Source organism: Sprattus sprattus (genome assembly GCF_963457725.1).
Source record: "Sprattus sprattus genome assembly, chromosome: 10".
Lineage (NCBI taxonomy): Eukaryota > Metazoa > Chordata > Actinopteri > Clupeiformes > Clupeidae > Sprattus > Sprattus sprattus.
This window is the reverse complement of record NC_137908.1, coordinates 14,080,625-14,104,662: the sequence shown is the minus strand read 5'-3', so window position 1 is coordinate 14,104,662 and position 24,038 is coordinate 14,080,625. Positions and strand designations below refer to the sequence as shown.

At 48.4% G+C, this 24,038-nt stretch overlaps 1 protein-coding gene across 1 annotated transcript in view; it reads right to left on the bottom strand.

The window, feature by feature from the left end:
- Positions 1-24,038, bottom strand: part of celsr2 (cadherin, EGF LAG seven-pass G-type receptor 2) — a gene marked incomplete at both ends in the record, with an annotated part of 68,628 nt that overhangs the window by 25,063 nt on the left and 19,527 nt on the right. Inside the window, 4 exons of the mRNA XM_080846283.1 lie at positions 1,886-1,974; positions 2,327-2,442; positions 9,490-9,712; positions 21,436-22,158. Coding sequence (XP_080702409.1) covers positions 1,886-1,974; positions 2,327-2,442; positions 9,490-9,712; positions 21,436-22,158 — 1,151 coding nt within the window. The remainder of the gene's footprint in view (positions 1-1,885; positions 1,975-2,326; positions 2,443-9,489; positions 9,713-21,435; positions 22,159-24,038) is intronic.

Below are 24,038 nucleotides of genomic sequence, written 5' to 3'. Positions count from 1 at the left end.
TTTTCAATCTCCAATGCCTTTCCCCGCTGCGAGGGCCCGCAGGCCGCTGTGAGGCCGCAAGGCATTGTGGGATGGCTTCAGGAGGGCAGAGCCAGCACTGAAAGATTGCTCTGCAGGAGCTGGACCAATGAGCTTTCAGCTGAGTGGGACATATAGCTCTGATTGGTGTGGGGTGGTCACCATCAGCTCCTGCCTCAGCCAGCAATGTCCAGATTTATGTCTTTTTCCAACGGTCAAAGTCATCAGCAGCACTCCCCCTTTCTCTCCCTCTGGGTCATCTTCCACTCTTGACTTAATTAAAAGAAGTCTTGAGGGTAATTGCCTTTTCTGAGAGACATTCAGGGCATCTGTAATTAGCAGTGAAGAGTCAAATGAACTTGTTGCCTGTCTTTTTCCAGAAGCTGCTGGTGACCTTTGATCACCCATGTCACATGATTGACAAGAAACAACTTTCTGCCTTCTTTGAAAGTGCTAAAATGCCCCGTCTTCTTGGCCCATGCCCCCCTACTTATTAACCAACCCCCTCAAACTTAAAGTTGCACAAGCTCTGGAATCTGTCATGGCTGTGTTATCACAGTCACAGACTAGAATATCTACACTCTGGGGGGTTGCCTGGCAACAGCTTTGTGATGCAAAGTGACTTCCTGAATGGCTTGAGATGTCACATCCTGTGTGAGAGTGGAGGAGGGAGGGGTGGGAAACTGCCTGGACTGGGGGATGGAAGAGTTGGGAAGGTCTTGATGGGACTCTTAAGTCCTGACTGATAGATAGAGAAGAAAATAGACTTTTAGCACAAAAAAAAAAAAAACACCTCCGTTCCGTGGCCAACTCCCCTTTCCATGAATCACAGTGTCTTGCTGGGAAAGCATCCAGTTGCCTGAATCACACTTTGTTTCATACTTCATCTTTCTCCATCTCCCTCTCCCTCTCTCTCCTCTCTTTCTCTCACCCTCCCCCCTCCCTCTCGCTGTGCATTCCTCTCTGCCTGGACCTCGGCCCGATCTGCCATCCCTTCAGTGCAGACTGGCAGGAGTGACACAGCGGGGAGCGAAAGGGAAAAAAAGAAAGAGAGGGAGAAAGAGTGAGCAAGTGAGAGGGAGAGAGAGGCGTCTGCTTCATAAACATGCCAGTGCGTGCCCACGCAGTCCCTAAAGGCCTCCATTACCAACACCACCCCACCACCACCCTGATCGCCCCCACCCCCATACTCGGATGCTGAGGCTACACTCATCATGGCTCTCCACCCCACCACCTGCCTCCTCCTACTCCTCCTCCTCCTCCTCCTCCTCCTCCTCCTCCGCAGAGTGCTAGTAGAGGTGCTCGAACCTGACACACACACACACACACACACACACACACACACACACACACACACCCTTTCACAGAAGGCTGTGGGGTGTTTGAAGGGGATGGGGGAGCAGATAAGGGCTATGGTTTAGTATTATTCAACACATGCGTGAGAGTAAGGATCTCCCAAGAGGGATTTTTGTGGCAGGTTACTCTGACAGGGTTGTAAAAACTGTGGCAGTCCAGAGAAGAAAGAAGGCACGAGTGAAGAGAAGGAAAGAGAGAAGTAAAGAAGAGAAAAAGGATGGAATCGCACAAAGATTGCCGGTAGCTGGCGGGAGCCAACGTTCTCTCAAAAATACTCAGGAAGCGTGAATGCTCCCGACAGCATAGGATTGCTCAAGTGCATGGGGATCACCACAAAAACCCCTTATCACACATGTCAGAGCATAAAGGACTCCCAACAGCCATCCGACGCTCTCTTGACTGATGTCGGAGGGGAGGCGCTTCAGACACACATATGTTTAGAACAACCCAAACCCTAGATGAAGATCCGCTGTGCGTATGTTGTTTCCGCGGTGATGACGGTGTGTCTTACCTTGTTGTAGTAGTGCACCTGGATCACGTGCCACTGGCCGTCACTAACGCCCCCGGGGATGTAAGGCGACACCGTGGTTTTCGTCTCGCCTGCGGAGGTGAGAGGTCACGAGAGGTCAGCGCCTTTCCCTTAGATTCAGTTTCCTTCTTTAAGAGTTAAAAAGGGCTTTCTATGGTCCCAGGGGTATTTAAGCTGAAATGAACGCCCAGATTGGGATCAAGCGAGCAACATGATAAGAAGCCCCCATGTGCTGGTTCAAAATAGAGCCGACATGATTGATAGATGGAGCCATTGTGCGCCGGTAAGAGGAGAAGTAAACTGGGGAAACGGCATCAATGATCTTAAAAACAGGAGTCTGAACTCGACACCCAAGTGGCCCTCTCTCATGAGAATTTCATGTGACAGGACACTGCCCACACCCGCCCCCACCCCTCTAAGTACCTGCAGAGAACGTCAGCTGGATCTGCTGGTTAATGATCTCCAAGGCGATGAAGTCATGCTTTTCGTTGAAGCGTCCGTTGTAGAGCAGCAGGCCATTGGGCTCTCTGGTGGCAAACCTGTGAACAAAGACCAGGTGTTATACTCTAAGGGGGGGGACATGACACTTTAGAAGACTTAAAAAAAGCGTTACATTAAATAAGACAGCATTTCATAAACACACTTTTAGAGGTCAAACCACTCGGTTCAGAAAGTGTTGCGTGCGAGTCTCTAGAGAGAGCCAAATCCGTTGCTTCCTCGTTCTGCAGCCTCCCTTGGCCTGCATTTCAAACCTCCAGTCAAAACATGTCCACACGCATCATGCAGCAGGGTTCGCATGGGGACTCGCATTCTCGCAGTTTTCATTCTGAATGACTGCACCCGGACGGCAGGGCATCCCATAATGAAGACCCAGCAAAACGAGCATTTACTTTTCCCATCGCACCATCATTAGCCTGTGTATTGAGGCATCTTGGGGATGATGTTGGGGGAGGAGCATGTGTAAGGAAGCGTGCGTGCGCGCGCCCACACACACACACACACACACACACACACACACACACACACACACACACCACACACACACACACACACACACACACACACACACACACACAGGGCATCATCTGGGTGAGACGGAGGGGCACGGCGCACTGTAGGATTGAGATGTCATGTTGTTCAGAGCTAAAGATGCTCATGATAATAAACTGGAGGGGAGTGACTGTATGAGGACAAGGAGAGGAGATACTGTATGAGGACATGGAGAGGAGATACTGTATGAGGACATGGAGAGGAGAGACTGTATGAGGACATGGAGAGGAGATACTGTATGAGGACATGGAGAGGAGATACTGTATGAGGACATGGAGAGGAGATACTGTATGAGGACATGGAGAGGAGATACAGTATGAGGACATCCAGAGGAGATACAGTATGAGGACATGGAGAGGAGATACTGTATGAGGACATGGAGAGGAGATACAGTATGAGGACATGGAGAGGAGATACTGTATGAGGACATGGAGAGGAGATACTGTATGAGGACAAGGAGAGGAGATACTGTATGAGGACATGGAGAGGAGTGACTGTATGAGGACATGGAGAGGAGAGACTGTATGAGGACATGGAGAGGAAATACTGTATGAGGACATGGAGGGGAGTGACTGTATGAGGACAAGGAGAGGAGATACTGTATGAGGACATGGAGAGGAGATACTGTATGAGGACATGGAGGGGAGTGACTGTATGAGGACAAGGAGAGGAGATACTGTATGAGGACAAGGAGAGGAGATACTGTATGAGGACATGGAGGGGAGATACAGTATGAGGACATGGAGAGGAGATACAGTATGAGGACATGGAGAGGAGATACAGTATGAGGACATGGAGAGGAGATACAGTATGAGGACATGGAGAGGAGATACTGTATGAGGACATGGAGAGGAGATACAGTATGAGGACATGGAGAGGAGATACTGTATGAGGACATGGAGAGGAGATACTGTATGAGGACATGGAGAGGAAATACTGTATGAGGACATGGAGAGGAGATACAGTATGAGGACATGGAGAGGAGATACTGTACTAGGCTAGGCTGACTGTCACAAGACTGATTTCCTAAAGGCAACATTTCAATAAAACATGACTGACTTGTACTATTACTCATGATGATTCAAAGAGTAGATTTCTTTGCCTCACACCGGGGATAGTTATTTCCAGCTCCTGAGACAATACTCTCAGGGTCTACAGGGATCTGGCTGGTGATTTAATGTCTTGATTGAACAGGAGTGACTGGAATGTTTCTGAGTCTGTTCTCCCTGCCCACTAGATGCACCTGCTCCAGACTCTGCATGGCTACGCTCATTCTCATCTCAGCGCTTAAATGAAGCTTCAAGGTCTGAATCATTCACGCTCAAGATTAGCTTTAAAGGCTGGCAGGTGTACATTTAGCACACATGTTAAAGCCTGATTGGGAAATGTCAAAGTGAGGAAGACTGGAAGCAGAGACTCAGTGAGATTAGGAAGCAAGGCAAAGGTGAGGGAAATGACATCCATTATAGATTAGGTGGATTACAGCAGGAGAGGCAAAGAGCCAATGTGCTACAGGGGGAGATGAGGTGAGAGGAAGAGCAGGAAACAGCAGCGCTGGAGAGAGATGTAGCACACAGCGCAAAGGTCAGAGACCCACCACCTGCCACAGCCAGCCAATAAACAAGGAACCACTCTGACCTAAAGCTACAAATTGCTGTCACAACAAAAGGCTTCATAAAAGCGAAGTAAGGCTTTGAACTGCTGGCACGTCACTCCAAGTAATCGGTTTCAATATGAATTGCTTTTCACCATGAGAAGTCAAGCTACGAGTCGAGAGGTCGCTGAGGTAATGCGGCGGAACAGGCAGATCTCCCTGGTGGGGGATAAAGCTTCAGATGGGGCCCTAGTCTGGCACTGATCCGACCCTAGTCTGGCACTGATCCGGCCCTAGTCTGGCACTGATCCACCACACCTGGGGCAGACTAGGACCGGATCAGTGCCAGACTAGGGCCAGATCAGTGCCAGACTATGCCGGATCTGCTCTACAATCCATTGCTATATGCACAGTCACAGACAAAATTGCATTTTGAGATCGTCTTCCGGCAGCGAGTTAAGCCTTTTAATACTTAATTAAGTTTCAATTTTTTTGTTTTACAATTTCCACAGTGTGTCAACGGTTGTAAAGACTTACATGAAACTGACATACAAAGGCAGAAAAAATAACAAAATAAAACACTCATACTGTCATCACAGTGTAGGTCAGATAGGCTTGAGGGCACATCCCCCTCCCAGCCCCCGCTCTATGAGTATACTGCTATCAGACTAACCTCACAGGAAGAGAAAGAATGGAGAAAGTAGAAATGGAGAGAAAGAGAGCAAGGAGAAAAAGAGACATAGTGGGTTGAAAGGCACAAGGAAATGGAGAGTGTGACACAGCCCTGGAGGCGTGTGTGTGTGTGTGTGTGTGTGTGTGTGTGTGTGTGTGTGTGTGTGTGTGTGTGTGTGTGTGTGTGTGTGTGTGAGTGTGCTAATAGGGCATAGGCAGAGAAGCACATACTCTTATTTTAGCGTATCAATGAGCATCACTGAGACCTGGCTACCTCCACAGAAGGGTCCAGCATGGACTTCAGGGAAACACTAACACACACTGACCCGGCCCAACCTGGCCCAGTTCTAACCCAGGTCTGCTTTCAGCAGGAGCATCGCACACAGAATAGACACACAGCAAACATACAGCCCCGCATGAAGATGGAAAACAGCTGAACTGGCCAGATGATGCTCTTTTGCTAAGTAAGTAAGTATGCATCAAACAAACATGCACACATGACACATAAGCATCTTATATAACCCAGGGCACTGGTTCTTAACACTGGCTGCCAGCATGACTCCACTCTTGCAACTCTTACCCTAACCCACTCTCCCTGAGGAACATGTATGTGTTGAACAAATCTTTCATGTTTTCGCAGCTCGGGAACATCTGTCAGGCCAGTCAAAGCAGAAGCATTAGGAGTTCTGTGTGTGTGTGTGTGTGTGTGTGTGTGTGTGTGTGTGTGTGTGTGTGTGTGTGTGTGTGTGTGTGTGTGAACATAGAATAGGACTTGGGGTGAGCAGAAAGGAGGAGAGAGGAGAGACATGATGGAGACATGAACAAGAGCGTCTAGACTGAAGAGGCTGGGTGGGGAGAGCTGATGAGCAGACAGCCTTGGTGGCGGCAGACAGACAGACAGAACAGACACATGACCAACAGGAGCTGAACATAAATGTGAAGACTCGGGGCATGGACAGACGAGAGGAGAGGTCAGTAGGACTATGAGAGGATGAGAGAGAGCAGAGAGAAAAAAAGAGGAGGATGGTAGAGAGAGAGTAGAGGATCACTGAGCTGGAGGGATAGACAGAGGGAAGATAGGAAAAGAGGGGTAGAGAGGAAAAGAGAGGAAGAGTGGGGCTGTAGGGCAGGAAAGCGGGGAGAAGAGAAGAGAGGAGAAAAGCGTAGGAGAGGAGGAGGATGAGAAGGAGGAGGAGGGAGTGCTCCAATGTTGCCAGGGGGCACAGAGGACCTGACCTGCTTACTGAAGAGAATAATCAGGCACTGCAGGGGAGAGCCAAGGCACTGATTCCCCCCAACCAGGACGGGCTGAATACAGCATGACAGCCCCGTACAGTAGCAACTCAGATTAATCATTACTAATGGAACAGAAACAACATAGCACTGTTCAGTCTAGCCCATTCATTTCCCACAGTGAGAGAAGCATTGAATCAAATGCTGGGAGATGGTGTGATAATGTTTAGTAGTTTAAAATAGTTGATGAAAATATTATCCATCTTGCTAAATGACTCACACATATTCTCAGGACTGTGGCTCCTAAAATGTTCTTCTTTAGTTAATGATAGAGAGACTTGATTATTTGAAGACAATTTGTTTAAATGATGGTAGTAGCACAATGATGCTTCTGTGAAATATATCTCAGGTAAACATAAAACCAATGATCAATGTAAAGACAGTGTTACACATCTTGAACACATCATGAAAAGATTCTTCCCCCCCCCTCCCCCAATCAATGACATCAAATGGAATGCCACAAGGTGGCGTTGACATGGCAACTCTGCCACTTTCCTGACGCTGGGGTGTGAAAGGAGCCGCGTCTGAAACCTGATCAATGTTAGCTCGCGATCTCTGCTTTTATTCCTCATGACTCAAAGGACCTCCAAGGCAGCCAGAAAAGACGGAGGGCCTCTGAAGACAGGCACAGAAAGAAAGAAAGAGAGAGAGAGAGGAAAAAAAACAGGTCTGAGCGGTTCCTTTCCAACTCTCTTTTGCTCTTTCGCCTCTTCCTCACATTTGTTTTCTCTCTCCATCTTCCCATCTTGGTTCATTCCTCCCTCCATCATTCTCACTCCCCCTCTCTTTTTCTCCCTCTCCTCTTCAATTTTTCACACTCTACCCCCCATTCCTCTTTCTCTCCTTCTGTCTTTATCTTTCACACTCCCAGGCCCACTCTCTCACTCTCTCTCTCTCTCTCTCTCTCTTTTCTCTACCCCTCCCTCTCTCAAACGATATCTGAGCCTGGCTCAAAGCACAGGCCAGGCCGTAAAGCTCCTCACACACAAAGCTGTATTATTTGTCACGCCTCATTCATTAAGTAGCTGCCGTGGGGGAGTGCAGGCCCTGTAGAGTTTACTGTGGCAAAAGTCTCCATGGCAGGCGGAGCAGAGCGCCGCACGGCACACCACGGCACCGGCTCATCAAACTCCTCGCCTGCGTCCGCTGACAGCGAGACGAGCCTTTCATCAGACTCCTCACCTCTCCACCGCATCTGATATGAGCGGGGTGTTTCTCATTTGAGAACGTCTCCTTTCACCGGCGTCAGACACTTTGACACATTTGTCCTTGTTTGTTTGGTTGTGTAACCCACGCTGTCTCGTTTGTGAACGAGCTGTCGGTGACACTGTTGTACATACTTTTTCGCAGCGATAGAGAAACTTCACTCATCATCCGCTACAGACAATTACCTCTGATGTTGCTGGAAAAGAAGAACAACCTTTCTTTTCCTTTTGAGTTTAAACTCTGGAGGAGAAGGAGAGATAGAAAAGAAAAAAAACATCACAGCCCCCTTAACTTGGGTAAACAAAAATGAAAAAAAAGCAGAGAGGGTGTAATTGAATCCAACGCAAAAGGTCACAGCCAATAACGGTCGGTTTATGTTACCTTCTTAACAAACAGCTGTGGATGGGAGCGGCCCTTCTTGTTTCCAGTACAGAGAGAAATGTATTTTTTTATGAACAACAGCTGGAGTGAGCAGCTGGCCACAAGAGGACGAGCCCTGATCAGCACAGCACACTGGAGATGCCAACCAATTATGGGCTCTACCAGAGGGGTGAAGGGAGGATAGAGGGGGGGAGGGGGGGCATAAAAAGAGACACGCTATGGATAGAAAGATAATAGAAAGATGATGGAGAGCCAAATAGAGAGAAAGAAAGAAAGAAAGAAAGAAAGAAATAGAGCAAGAAAGCGAGAACTAGGAACTGACTCAATGCATTAGTCTGTCCACTAACCCTAATGAGATCAGACTCAGAAGTGGACCTTCATGCTGTGTGTTAAGCATGGAATCCTGCGACTGGAAAGAACAACGCCCTGGAGCAACCTAGGGCTCCTACCTCTCCACTGTACCCTGACTAAAGAGGATCCTCTCAGATCCACCGCAACATGACAAACCACTTCCAGAAGGACAGAGATAGACAGAGGAGAGGGTGCGTGAGAAGGAGAGGGTTAAATAAAGAGAGGCAGAGATAGAGAAAGGGGTTAAGAGAGATATTGATGAGGGCTTTTGGCCAAAAGACACCGCTGCAGGGCCAACTTTGATACGCTTCCATGATGACATAGTCAACCTGCCTGGACTGTATGTCCATGTGGACGTTGCGTGTGAATCCAGGAAAACATAGAAGGACTGTGCTATGGGTTGCAGCCCCAGGCTTATCTAATGGGTCATTCAGGCAAGGAGGCTCTCTGAGACACACACTAAGAATGGAGTTAATGTCTGTGTTGGGCCAGTCATCTCTGTCTGTCATACACGCTGCCTGCAGAGGGACCAGACAGTTCAACAGCCTCCAAAAACATGGATGGGATGGGGGGGGGGGAAGAGATGTACAGTGCAGGTCAATGCCCACATGATGTTATCCCTGGAATAGTTCACTTTGGTCAAAATCTGGAACGCAGAGGGGCTCAGACTGCTGGGTTTGGCCATTAAAGGGGCTACAAGAGCCTCGCAATGGCTGCCTCTCCAGCATCTCCAGAGCTCAAGGATCATGGGTGGGCAAGGAGGACCAAAGTGTGAGGGACTGCTTCAACCAATCAGTGCACACTGTGGTGACGGTTACTCAGCTACAATTTAATACAGTTTGTGTGTGTGTGTGTGTGTGTGTGTGTGTCACTTATGTTCTGTCATCTACAGCAATAACGTGTAGGTTTCATTAACGATCTAGTGATTTGACAACAGTGTATGTGAACAATCTTGCCCATAAGGCCATGCTTAACTGCGGCCAGGTAGTCTGCAGGCTGAGAGAGGGGGATTGTGGGATGTTGAAGGTGTGGCACTCACGAGAGGGACAGCGTGAAGTGGAAGCGTTGGCGCATGCCCTTGAAGGTCAGGAAGGACTGCGGGGGGAAGTTACGGGTGGTCATCTCGCAGTAGGGCTTCTCGAAGCCGCCCGTCAGGCACTCGCAGCGGAAGCCGCCCACCAGCAGGTTCACACACGTGCCGCCGTTCTTACATACGCCTGGGGTACACCGCCCAGACCTCGAAGACAGCTCACACCGCTCCCCTGTTTAGAGAGAGGGACAGAAAAGATGTTTAAAAGTCCTTCATTAAGACATATTTATATCACTTCATTCACTAGAAATAAAAACAGCAACGTTTAAATCATGTTAGAGAGAGAGATAGAGAGATGGTAAAAACTGTCAGAACACGCAGTGAAAGAGTGAAAGAGAGTGAAAGATGAAAGACGGAAGACTGAAAGATGGGAAAAAAAACAGTTGGAGGGGAGACAAAAATAAGAACAAGGGCATAGAGAGAGTTAAGCCAACAGAGTGCAAGACAGAGAGAGAGACAGAAAGAGGGAGGTTGGTAGAGGAGAGGAGAGGAGAGTGAGAGAGGGAAAGAGAGGGGAGTAGGCTGAGGAGAGAAGAGAAGAGCGTGAGAGGGAAAGAGAGGGAAGTAGGAAGAGGAGAGGGAGAGAGTTAGTCAAGGTTAATTTGCATTGATGACACGGGCCGTGTGTCTACAACTGCAGAGGGTCACATTTCCTTTCATCTCTCCCTCCCTCTTATCACTCCTCTACTCTCCCCGCTTTCAGCTTTCCACTCCGCTCCCTCGCTCCTGATGAAGACCGCCGCTCGCTTGCAGCTCACACTTTTTACTGCAGCACACATACACACACGCACACACACACACGCACACACACACACACACACACACACACACACACACAGACTGGGGGAGGAGAGCGATGGAGAGATGAAAGAGAGTGAAAAAGTATCTGACACAGACTGAGAATGAGCACAGATGAGAAAGAAAAACAGAGCGCGTGTGAGAGGGAGGCAGAGTAAGCCAGAGGAAGTGGAGAGATAGAGAGAGAGAGAGAGAGAGAGAGAGAGAGAGAGAGAGAGAATGAGAGAGAGAGACAGGAGAGTGAGAGACAGAAGAGAAAAAAGGAAGGAGAGAGAGGAGACAGAAGAGAAAGCGAGTGAGAGGAGAGTGAGAGACAGAAAGGAGAAATGGAGGGAGAGAGAGAAGATAGAAGAGAGAGTGAGAGACAGAAAAAGAGAAATGGAGGGAAAGAGAGGACAGAGAAGAGAGAGCAAGTGAGAGGAGAGTGAGAGTCAGAAGAGAAATGGAGGGAGAGAGAGGAGACAGTAAGTGACAGAAGAGAGAAATGGAGGAAGAGAGAGGAGACAGTAAGAGACAGAAGAGAGAAATGGAGGGAGAGAGAGCAGTGGACACAAAGGGAGTTAGAGAGTGAAAAGTGTGTCAGTGTGAGTCAGTAAGGTCCTGTAGCGGACGACTCAGCCTCTCTCCCCTCAGAGGCCTGGGGACTGGGGTTGCTATGGAGAGGCTGCACGGCTGCCTGCACTCGCAAGAATCTGTGTCAGAGCCTTCCTGCTACAGTATGGGAACGCTGGCGACGTGTCTGTGTCTGTGTCTCTGTTTTGTCTGTGAGTGTGTGTGTGTGTGTGTGTGTGTGTGTGTGTGTGTGTGTGTGTGTGTGTCTCTCTCTCACAGTCACATTGGAAAGGCAGACAAAGACACTTCTTTTGGGGGTTGGGGGGTGTGTTTGTGTGTGTATGAATGAAACACAATGGAGTCACAGGGCCCGCGTTCGCCAGCAGGATCACCACAATGGCCGGGCAGCATGGTGGCACAGTGGTTAGCACTGTCGCCTCACAGCAAGAAGGCCCTGAGGGCGTGGGTTCGAATCCTGGTTGTTTCTGGGGTTTGTATCCCGTTCCTTCCAGGTCCTTTCTGTGCGGAGTTTGCATGTTCTCCCCATGACTGCGTGGGTTTACTCCGGGTACTCCGGTTTCCCCCACCATCATAAAGACATGCATCGTATGCTTGTAAGACTGATTGTTAGAATGAATGTTGGTGGTCGGAGGGGGGGACTGCCAAGCCCAAAGTATGTGAGTGCGTGTGCGTGTGATAGAGAGAGTGAGTATGTCAGCGAGAGAATAAGTATGGGCTTGGTTCCCTCGCTCTCCGTCACTGGTATGACTGTGCGCTTTGAGTCATTGATAAAGCGCGATATAAATAAAAGGTATTATTATTATTATTATTATCTTCCTGTCCTCCCTCACACTCCCCAAACGAGCAGCGCCACAATGAACACCAGTGTGGAAGTGGACAGCACTAGCGCTGACAGCTGAACACAGCATTGTTCACATTCCTCCGGTGCTCTGGGCCCTGATGCGCTGCTCAAGCTCTGCTTGGGCTTTAACAAAAACGCCCCTTCAAGTTACACACAATGACTTCCTGTCACCTCTTCATGAAATATTAACACACAGGAGATGAGAAATAAAAGCAGCTAAATGTCATTGTTTGGTAGGCAATTACATTTAGAATAAAATGGGGAATTTGAGGGTAAATGGTCCATGACTTTATAAAACGTGGACAGCTCTCCTAAGCGCGTGCACGCACACACGCACACGCACACGCACACACACACACACACACACACACACACACACACACACACACACACACACACACACACACACACACACACACACACACACACGGAGAGATGTTCTAGCTGACTGGGCTTGCCTGTTTGCCTCACAAATCACATCCTAATTTCAGTCGACACCAACCACAAACGACTTCCTCTCCTGACCCAAAACATATTACCATCATATGTACACCCCCCTCATCTGAAATAACCCCAGGGATCAGAAGAGCGCTGCTGTTAGTCAGCCAACGATGTACAGCAAACAATTACGGGCCGAACGCAAGAGGAAATTAATCAGTAAACGGCTTGCAGTGACTGGTTCCTCATTTAGCTATTTAAGCTAATTGCATTGTCCCCCACCAGCGCCCGCTACTCCTCCTATTGTCGCATCGACGTGCAACACTTTCCAAGGTCACCTTTCCTACAGTGACCTCATTTTCCCATTTGTTCCTTTACCAGGGCCGATGAACGCTGAGCAGCGGAGTGGGTGAGCAGCGGTGAGGCGGCCGGGCTGGGGTGGGGTCTTAATTGAATCAGAAGTGCGTGATTAGACGATGAATTAAACAAATGTTTCGACAGATGACATTGAGACCAGCGATGGCCTTAGACAGCCGTCGTCCTGCTGACAGAAGCTTGAATCTGCTCAATACTAAAACACACAGACGGCAGAGAGAGAGAGAGAGAGAGAGAGAGCGCGCTCATGGCCCATTTTCCTCCCAAATCCCTCACACAGAGGGACTTTCCATACAAGCGATTAAATAATACACACCCAGTAGAACACAGGCACTGGGAAAAAAGCCACTTCCTTTTGACTTGCCTTTTATCCTAAAGCCATTTATGTAGGACAACAACATCCCAGCACCATACTAAGAGTGTTCTTGTCAGTGTCCGTAACCTGATATGACTTGGTGTGAGAGAGTTTTTTCAGTCAGGCATCTCTTGGGACAGCCCTTTCCACCACAGGTGTGGGGCTTTGGCAGGACGCAGGTGGGGGCTTTTGAGGGGGTGTGTAAACCAGGACAGGGGGCAAGGCCGCCCCAAACGCAGGTATCTATTATTAAGGTGATCCTCCTGTGCTGCACTCACATCCAGTCAGACTGGGCCTGCTCCTCTTCTGTTTACCGCTTGCTTGCATGAATCATTAGGGCTTTCAAAGTGAGCAGGGCCTCTGGGAATCACACTCTCACACTCACACACACACACACACACACACACACACACACACACACACACACACACACACACACACACACACACACACACACACACACACACACACACACACTGCAAGCTGGCACACACACACACTGCAAGCACACACACACACACACTGCAAGCACACACACACACACACACACACACACACACACACACACACACACACACACACACACACACACACACACACACACACACACACACACACACACACTGCAAGCTGGCACACACACACACTGCAAGCACACACACACACACACTGCAAGCACACACACACACACACACACACACACACACACACACACACACACACACACACACACACTGCAAGCACACACACACTGCAAGCACAAACACGCACAGACACACACACAGACAGACTTGCAAGCACAAACACACACACACACACGCAGACACACCACCACACTCTTGCATGCATCCACACTCATATTTGCAAAGACACACATATTCGCGGAAACCCCACACACACACACTCTCTTGCAAACACACTGCAAGCACACACAGAAACACATTCACACACACAAAACCCTGTCGGATCGCGTATCAGAGCCCTTCAAATGGAGTGGAGATATCATTGTGACGTCTTACTTCGTCAAATTAAGCAGCCTTGTGATGTCTGCATATAATGGCAGCAGGGAGTGGTGAGGGTAACTGGAATACCTTCAGTGAAGCTGAGACCTGCATTGGAAGCCATGTTCATTTTTGAATATAGATTAGCAGATGGTGTTTTTATGTCGGAGCTCTGAAAAGTTGTCCTCATTAATCTGTAATTATGTCTGCCTGAAAGCGCACGCACACACACAAACAAACATCAAACACACAAACACAGATATTATTTAGCCTGAGCCATTACACCCTCTGCTTCAGTGCTGCTCTCAACTACAAATTGCCCTGTTTCTAGGGATATTCTGCCAAGACGATTAGGAACCTCAGTGCGTAAGATTGTGACTGTCTTACGTGAGTGTGTTTATGTGTGTATGTTTATGTATGTGTGTGTGTGTTTTAAAACAAATAATTCGGTGTGTGTATCCATGTTGCATCACACTCTTAAAAAGCCTGATCCTGATGCTATATTGGGGACACTGATGAGGTAATAAATGGCTATGCTGCTGTGCTATTTATTAGTGGTGTGAGGTCGCAGTCACACCTGACAGCAGAGATCTCATCTCCAGCTTGGTCTCAACTCCCAACTCCAGCACTGAGCCAACTCGAACCAACCTGACCAGAACCATCTGCCAGGCAAAACACTGAACCAGCCAGCTGGTGATTTGGACAGGGTCCTTGATGACAAACTCTGGCATTCACTTTTTGAGACAAGCAATGTGGATCGTACCTGACTCAAAAACTGAGCTGGGGCAGACACTCTCAAGCTAGATGGACAATCTCAAGCTAGATGCTGTCTGCCTGCCACCCTTAAACACACCAAACCCATCCCTTTACATAAGGCTGTCTCTCCCTCGAGCAGCCAAACCCATCCCTCTGCATAGGACTGTCTCTCCCTCGAGCAGCCAAACCCATCCCTCTGCATAGGACTGTCTCTCCCTCGAGCAGCCAAACCCATCCCTCTGCATAGGACTGTCTCTCCCTCGAGCAGCCAAACCCATCCAAACTCCATCGCTCTCTCTCCATCGCATCCCTCTACATAAGGCTGTCTCTCGCTCTAGCAGCAAAACCCATCCCTCTGCATAGGACTGTCTCTCCCTCGAGCACCCAAACCCATCCCTCTACATAGGACTGTCTCTCCCTCGAGCAGCCAAACCCATCCCTCTATATAAGGCTGTCTCTCGCTCTAGCACCCAAACCCATCCCTCTACATAGGACTGTCTCTCCCTGTAGCACGCAGAAAAGCTGCCTGCCTGCCGCACTGACCCCTGCTGAGAGCGGTAAGCCCTCAGTCCCTCACAGCATCGCAATTACAGCCAGCTTGAAAAGACCACCGCAAATGACGTGCCATGACTGATAAACACACAACTGCAAAGAACTGCAGGGGTAGAGCGTTGGATTCTGGCATTCCAAAATGACTAAAATGGAGACATATGTGCTCTTCTGTTGCAGGTCTTTCTCCACTGACAGACAGACAGACACAGACAGACAGACAGAGAGAGAGAGAGAGAAAGAAAGAAAGACAAAGGAAGAAAGAAAGAAAGAAAGAAAGAAAGAGCTCTGAGGCTAACAGCTAACAGCTAATTGTAGGGTGAGCCTGGCAGATCAGAACAGAACAGGTGTGGGTCGAGCACTAACTCAACACAGCCTCCCTCCATTACATTTCCAAAAGAGGTCAGTGCACAGACACACTCCCAAGGTGAACTGGGGTGTTGGAATGAGGATGTGAGCCTGTGAGAAAGTGGGTCTGATGTGCAGAGGGTCTGTCTGTGAGTGTGTTTGTCCATATTAGAGTGGTGTGCAGGAAGGACGCTATAAATAATCACCACAACCACACCCCTCTCATGTACAATGAAATACTCACTAACACAAACACACACACACACACTAACAAAAATGCAAAAGAAAGGTAATCAGTGAGAGAGGCTCTGTTGGCCTGAATAATGGTAAACCTGCATGACTTCACTAAGTGTTCATGTGTGAGAGCATTGTGCATGTGAGTGTGTGTGTGTGTGTGTGTGTGTGTGTGTGTGTGTTTGTGTGTGTGCGCTCACATGTGGCTTTTGGGTGCTTTGCTATTGCCTCTGCAATTCTGACTCAAATACTGTATGTGTTTGTACTTTCCTCTTTCTCTCTCTCTCTCTCTCTCCCTCCCTTTCTCTCTCTCCATCGCTCTGTCCCTCTAAACAGGAGCGAGACTGACGTCTGTTCTGCTATTCTTCTCTCTCACCACCCTCTCTCCATCTGGCAGCGCCTACGGGCCCAGCCTGCCACACACACAGACAGACACACACACACACACACACACACACACAAATTCTGTCCTTTCTCCACACACCCACTGATAAAGCAATTTAAGCACTGCAGACAGGCAGAATGACAGACCAGCGTTGGTAAGTGCAATTTGCTCAAACACACGTACATGCACACGTGCACACACACACGCACACGCACACACACACACACACACGCACACACACACACACACACACACACACATACATACAATCAGACAGTAATTCTGGGATCCAAGGGAAAGTCGCAAATTCAACACTCAATCAGTCCAAAACAGCAGGAGCTGAGCAGTGAGAGAGAGGGAGGGAGAGATTGTGTGTGAGACAGCGACAGAGATATGGATATTTTTAGTGTGTCCGTGTGTGTCTGAAAGAGAAAAAGACATCAAATCGGGATGGGAGATGGGGTGTGCACTGCCATGATGGCTGCCTGATGATGTGCAGAGAGTGGCTGAAGCTGAACCGCTCTGGGTAGACATGGCACCACATGAGAGCAATCACCCACCTCAGCGGCTGCAAACCTGACCTCTGCACACAACAAACTTTCAGTCAGCTGGAACAGTGTGTGTGTGTGTGTGTGTGTGTGTGTGTGTGTGTGTGTGTGTGTGTGTGTGTGTGTTTGATGGGGGTTGGTAAGCAAGAGAACCAAAGAGAAAGACAGAAAACGAGTGAGATTGATGAGGTTCAATGTGCTGAACGGACATGATTGCCTCCTGCTGGTGCCAAACACACGGAAAACCACACATACGGGAAAACACTCTCCCTCTCTCTTCCTCCCTCACAAGCCACTCCATCCTACACACACACCTACAACATACAAACCTAGCAAAGAGTAGCTCTTAACCCAGACCCATGGAGGAGTGAACATGCTCTCTCTCGTTACACCCACAGAGACACACACACACAAGCACACAAGCACATGTTCACATCCACACATCTGACTTGCGTAATGAATTCACTTTGCTCACTAGCATTGAAGAGCAGTGTGTGTGGCCACTCAGTAGGGGGTAGGAACTGCTACACCTGCTCACACTGAGCGCCAGTTGTGGCTTCAGCAACAGGATCAAGGGCTTTTGGAAGTCCATAGTGCCTTTCAAACACTCACTGATCCCGAATGGGTGAATTCCAGCACAGCCACCCTCAGACCTTCACATTGCTGCCAGCCTATTCTGGACCACAGAATGACTACTTACTGTGAGTTAGCCACATTAAGCATCACACTACCACATGCACAACCTCTCCCCTGTCCTCTCTGTCTGACCACACCTGACTCTGGATCAGGTTCACATCTGACCTTTTTTATCAGCTGTGACTAAATTCAATGTTCATGTTTGTGATTTAAGCCAGCAATGTCTATTTTAGCCTATTACATTTCCCCAAAAACAACACTAAACAGCAAACGACCTGATGTGAAATAGCACTGTTTTAAATAACTGGATATCACCGTATAATACTATGTACAAGACAAGACAAGTCCTAGCCAGGCAGAGCAAGCTGTTTTCCCATTCATTCTCAAGGGAAGAGTTACTTTTAGTGAGTAAGTAGTGTGTTTAGGTCAGTAGGTCATAAGATAGTGACACATGTCCAGACTAGTTCAATCATTTCCCACGGTCCCAGAGGTCTAACGCCTGGCCCCCTCTACCACAAACCCAGAGGCATAAAGCCATGTCTCCTCTATCAGACCGCATATCAAAATATAGCAGCAAGCAGTGATGAGGTGGCCAAGTGGGCCAGCAGGGCGCAGTCACCATGGAAACTTGATTTCATAATGTCATGGGCATGGTTGGAAGCGTGCACAACAAGTTTAACGGTGATTGATCAAAGATTGGCCAAGATATGAGCTTGCTTCCTGACCAACAGGCTGTAAGGGAAGAATGGTCCGTCTGAATAATGTGTCTGAAAACTTTAATGAGGCTTTGTCTGAAAATCATTTGTGCAAAATTTGGTGATGATTCACATGGATTGTGGTTGGATTGTGCTGCAAAAAATATTAATGGGGTTGACTTGATAGACTGTCACGTCCTGTCCTGTGTATCCCCCAAGTTTTATAAGGCCAACACATCAAAAGTTATTAGGAAACACATTGTCCGTTCAATCTCCGTTCAGCCCACTGATTGGCTCTGCAGTGTCATCGGTTCCTCCACCAAGGAGTTTGTGCGTGCAACCAATGCATCAATCAAAACGCTTAAAGTGCCCCAAGCAGACACACACACACACACACACACACACACACACACACATACAAGCGCAGGGACTTATTAAACAAGTTCTGCTCATTCCTCTCTGCAAAACTCCCACAAGCCTTTCTCTACCCCAACATAAAGGGCCAAAGACTCTGCTATTCCTGTTCCATTTGCATATTGAACAAAGTACAGCTCCTCTCTCTTTGCCATTTTAGTTTGCAAAAGCTCATTATGCCGTTTGGCATGATTAGCTGTTTCATGTTGCTTCCAGTGCCCCTGACCTCATTCTCTCCCCTATCTGAGGTCTCTGCCCCTGCCTCTTTACCCTTGTGTGGATTCTTTCATGGAGGAGTGTAATGTTTTGGGTCAGGGTCTACATTATCGGCTTCACATTCGCGAGGACAGGAGGAAGCAAGCGCATGCAGTCTCAGCGTTTCGATACGCTCCCGGGCTTTGATGGTTAATAATGCTGGTAGGAAAGAGAGGGGGGGGGGGGGGACAAACAAAAAAAACACCACCTCTCTCGTTATCTTGTTTTGAGTTGCAAAACGAGACAAAACAAGAAAAGGCTTTAAACTGTTCTCCTATCAGGCGGTGGGAGCTTAGAGGAGTCTATAGAGTGCTTTCACTCCGCTTTCTCGACCTCTCTTCTTATTTTTACGAAGGGGGTACTGGGTGATGGGGAGGGGGGGTGAGGCTCCCTTTTCCATCTGTAGCCATCCATAATTAATCACTTCCCTCCATTATTCTTCAAAGAGGTGTTCAGCTCCGTGGCCAAAGCACAGCATTGTCTTTCTGCCCGGACATTTTAAATCCCATGATAAAGGCCTGGCCCCGGCCCTCAGAGCTCTCAACCCCACTCCACACAAGGAACAAGAGAGCCCATGGGCCGCCGCAACTCCTGATTGAGTCTGTGTGTGTGTGTGTGTGTGTGTGTGTGTGTGTGTGTGTGTGTGGTTTGTTCGCATACAAGACAAAGAGTAGTGAATTGTGAGCATGAGAGTGTATGTGAACTAATGTGTGTTTATGTCAGCTCACATAGATGTTCCAAGAGGATTTCTTAGAGCATATGTTTGTGACAGAGAGAGAGGGAAAGAGAGAGAGCCAGAGAAAGAGAGCACGAGAGAGAGAGCCAGAGAGAGAGAGCATGAGAGAGCGAGCAAGAGAGAGAGAGGGGAAAGAGAGAGAGAGGAAAAAGAGAAAGAGTGGATGAGGAGGACGGAGAGGGAAAGCAAGAAAAACAGAAGTTGATGGCTGCTGCTGAAAAGCTTTTTCCATGTTTAATTTAGTTCTCTCCCTCTGAGGCAGATGGAGGCGATTATTAGATCAGTACCACATCACCGTACACTCACTCCCTATGCATTGCTCAGTCCTGTGCAGCAGACTATGGCTCCTGCTCAGTCATTTAACAGGGAATCATGTTTGAACACTTCTGATGGACTGGGTCTTCCTCGGGTGCAACGCAGTTCATCCCCATGCCATAATCATGCCACATTCAATCATATCGCAAATTGCAGTTTTATGGGTATCCAATCAATATGAAGATGACTGCAATACTTGACCAATGGTAATCTAAGTGCTATAAAAGGTGCTATATTGTACAGCAGACATATTAACTTTAAATAAAAAGCTCAGAATCAGGGGTCGACCTGTAATGATTGAGGACAAAATAATCCAATCAAATTCCCTGTGGGCTACCTACAACTAAGCCGAAGATTTAGAACCAGTTGGGTTTCTAATTCGCCCTGAAGTACAGTCAAGCCGGAAAGTCAAAGGGTGTGCACACAAGTACGTATGATATTTCACATTTCGATTTTTAATAAATTAGCACAAATGTCATTAAAAACCTGTTATCACTTTGTCATTATGGGCTATTTTGTGTAGAATTCTGTGACAAAAAATGAACTCAATCTATTGCAGAATATGTCTGTAACGTAATAAAACGTGGAGAAGGTGAAAGGGGTGTGCTTGACTATAGCATTCCGGAGAGCCTCAGACACATTCAAGGGTGATCACGACTAACCACCTAGCAAAAGAATCTGAGGCAGGCAAACAGGCATTGGACTTCAAGTACCATACCAGCAGAAAGTTTCACGTCTCACAAGGACACCCGATGCACTTAGGCACTTTGGCTATGGTGAGACAAGACTATGCTTCAGGGCAAGTCGCATGGATACCATTGTCAGGCCTTCTGCACATTCTTGTATAACCAATTTATAAAAGAGCCCTCTTGAAGCAAAGGGAGTACTGTTCTTTATGAATAAAGAAAGCAAAAACCTAGACCGAGGTTACTTCTCAATAATTTAAACTTGTATCATACTCTTTGTGTTAAACCTTTGGTTTCACACACAGCCCTCCTTAAAAGCCTTGCACTGCAAGAGAACCCTATGAGATCCATAGTTAGAGGTCATTGTGGTAAAGGCTGATATTATGGTTGTATATAGGTTCTACGCAAGTGGCCTATACAGGTGTGAATATTTATTCTTGCGCTCAGGTGTGTGTGCCTACAAAAAAACAGGCAAACTCAATCTCCTTCTGATAGCTGTGTTTGTATATAAATGTAATGTTTAAATAACCTAACCGGGAAAAAAACAGAGAAAATGTTACAGTTACAGAGAAAATGTCTGAGGTGATTTGCAATGCGTTTGCCAGCCAACTATCTAACGTTAGCCTACATTAGCAAGCTAACTCCCCACAAAGTAGACAGCTGGCTAGCGGTAAAAAGCGGTCAGCAATTCACAGCGGCATGATCGATTCAACACAACCCCAAATGCTGGGCAAGCAAACCCAACACAGTTGTTGTGGTCTGTGTTGCTGTGATGTGTGGTTACATTGCAGTCAGGCTACGGCAGGGTACAGGGCTATGCAAAGACATACATTGGAACATAAAAACAGAGGACGAGTGAGGAAACAAGTGGAAAAAAAGAGAGAGGAATGGAAAGACAGAAGGAAAAGCAGAGAGAGAGAGAGAGAGAGAGAGAGAGAGAGAGAAAGATACACGTACCTGTGTAGTCATCCAGACACTCGCAGGTGTAACCTCCTTCTCTGCTGCGGCAGATCCCGTGGGGTCCGCAGGGCTTGGAGTAGCACAGGTCCACCTCAGTCTCGCAGTAGTCCCCTGTGAAACCTGCAGGGCAGCGGCACCGCAGGCCAGCGATGGGCTGGATGGGCCGGAATAGGATGGTGTCGGACGCCACAAAGGGAGCCAGGCTGTCGAACTTGAGCACGGATACGCACTTCATGTAGTTCTCGCAGGGCTCGCGCAGGCAGATGTTGTCGTCGAACGGCAGCACCTCCTGCGAGGAGATGCGCGCCAGCAAGCTGCGGTTTAAGTACAGGCGCTCCTGCAGCTCCTCTGAGCCCAGGAACTCCACGGCATGGCCTCCTCTTCCTTTTACGACCGGGCCCCGCCTGCTCCCAACCCCGCTCCCTCCTCCCCTGCCACCGCCGCCACCGCCGCCACCGTCACCTGGCACAGCCACAGAGAGGCTCACGTTGAGGATGCTGGCGCTGACGTCGGTGTCGTCCTGAACATTGAAGACGACCACGTCCTCACGCGATGCGGAGAGCACCCGTGCCACACCATCAAGGAACTGGGCCAGCAGCAGGGACAGGAAGCGCTCCTGAGACGTGTTGGCCAGGCGCAGAGTGATGCTGTTGGAGAGCATCTCATCCGTGATGATGGTCACCTGCAGCAGACACTGGGCCGACACTGAATGGACCCCATCTACAGAGAGTGAGAGAGAGAGAGAGAGAAACGCAAACAAAGAGAGAGAGATCAGTTGAGCTACTATATAAACCACAGAAGTTTACGGTTAGAAGGTTTGAGCTGCAACGTGTGCTTTAACGTGCCATTGAACACTATCAGCATTTTGGTAACACGTACAGAACCTCAGGAATTTCTAGATAATGAGGAGCAACAGTTGGACACGGACAGAAGACAAAAAGCTAACATAACTCCTGTTTATTTTTACAGTTGCAATTATTGTATGCACCTTGAATTTAAAATGCATGACCTGCATGTCTTTGGTGATCAGCACAAATGTCAACATCCAACCTTGTACAATCATACAAAGCAAACGGCTCGTTAAGAAATAAGAGTGAACCGGGACCTCTCCTCGGCTTAACAAGCAGAGTAATCATCCCGATGAGAGAACGGAAAATCTAAACCCCATAAAGAGAAAAATAAAGAGAGAGTAGTCCTGTCCTACATTTTCCCCCTAACGAGCACAGGGTTGATGGGATGCGCCAATCCAACAGCAGCCCTCATGCTCGCCCCTTACGTAAGTATTTCAGCAGACCACAACACTGGAGGGGAAGGAGAACGGAGGTGTATCATTTATCACTGAGGGAAGCCATACCTCAGGGGAGGTCAGGCAACTTTCTCAATGGGACAAACCCCCTTTCATTTTTCAACAGTGTGAGCTTGCATTCCTCTGTACCATCGCCTAGCTGCGTAGCTGGAGGTGCTTGTGGCATCACAGGCACACAGAATGAGGGAAGGGAAGAGTAGAAAGTGGACAAGGAGAGGTGGAGAGAGGAGAAAAAAATTAGGCTATTTGTAGCTGTTTTTAAGCGCTGGCCTTGAGGCTTATGTTTTGGCCTTGAGGCAAAGGAGTGGCCAACACAAAACTCGTATAATCAAATCAACCCCGGAGTGAAAACAAGCTTGAGCCCCTTTGGGCCCCCACAATCGTCAATGGCCCGCTTTGTGATGGACCTCTGGAGCCGGGCCAGGGAACAGAAGCCCTCGGCTCCACTGGGCAAGAACCCACACAAACAAACACTCACACTGCCAGGCCCACCGGATCCATGGGCACTGGCATGATGAAGACACAGAGAGAGACAGAGGGGGGGGGGGGGGGGCAGAGCGATAGAGAGAGAGGGAAGAGGGGAAAGGGTGATAGAGAGATATAAGAGAAGTGAGCGGGAAAAAGTGCATGAGAAAGAGAGAGAGTGCTGCCGTGTTTTAACACAGCTTTAATCTGGTTGCTCTCAGTTGATCCCTTCTGGACCACATAAGGGACCCAAATCCTGGCAGATGCCCCCCCCCCACCCCCCCCTCAAACGCATGCATACGCGAGCACACAGACACAGTGCAAGGTTAAACCATAGAAAAATGGCAATAATTAAGTCAGATGTTAAACAGCTGTTAGACAATGTGCAGCCACACAAACACACACACACACACACACACACACACACACACGAATATGGGGAGAACTTCCAGGTCTGAATCTGTAATCCCAGGGTCCTCGAGAGGAATGGAAACCCCTCAAAGGTTTTTAAAAGGTCCCCAGCATCTGTCACATGCAATGAGCAGCACGCACGCACCCTGTCCCTACACCTCAACCCTACAGTGTCCATGGTTTTGATGGTTGGCTCCGGAGAAAATGTTGCTTATTGCGTACAGTTTGTCATCGTAAGGGGAAAAACCGAAATTGTTTACTAATTTCATGCAGTGTGGTGTGGTGTCTGGGGTTATGTGGGTCAGTGAAGGCAGCCTCCTGAGGGGGCATGTCAAGTAAATAAGCATTCAAATCGACCCATGGAGAGACATCACTTACCCGTTACGGCTCCTACACAACAGTACCTCAAAAGACTTTT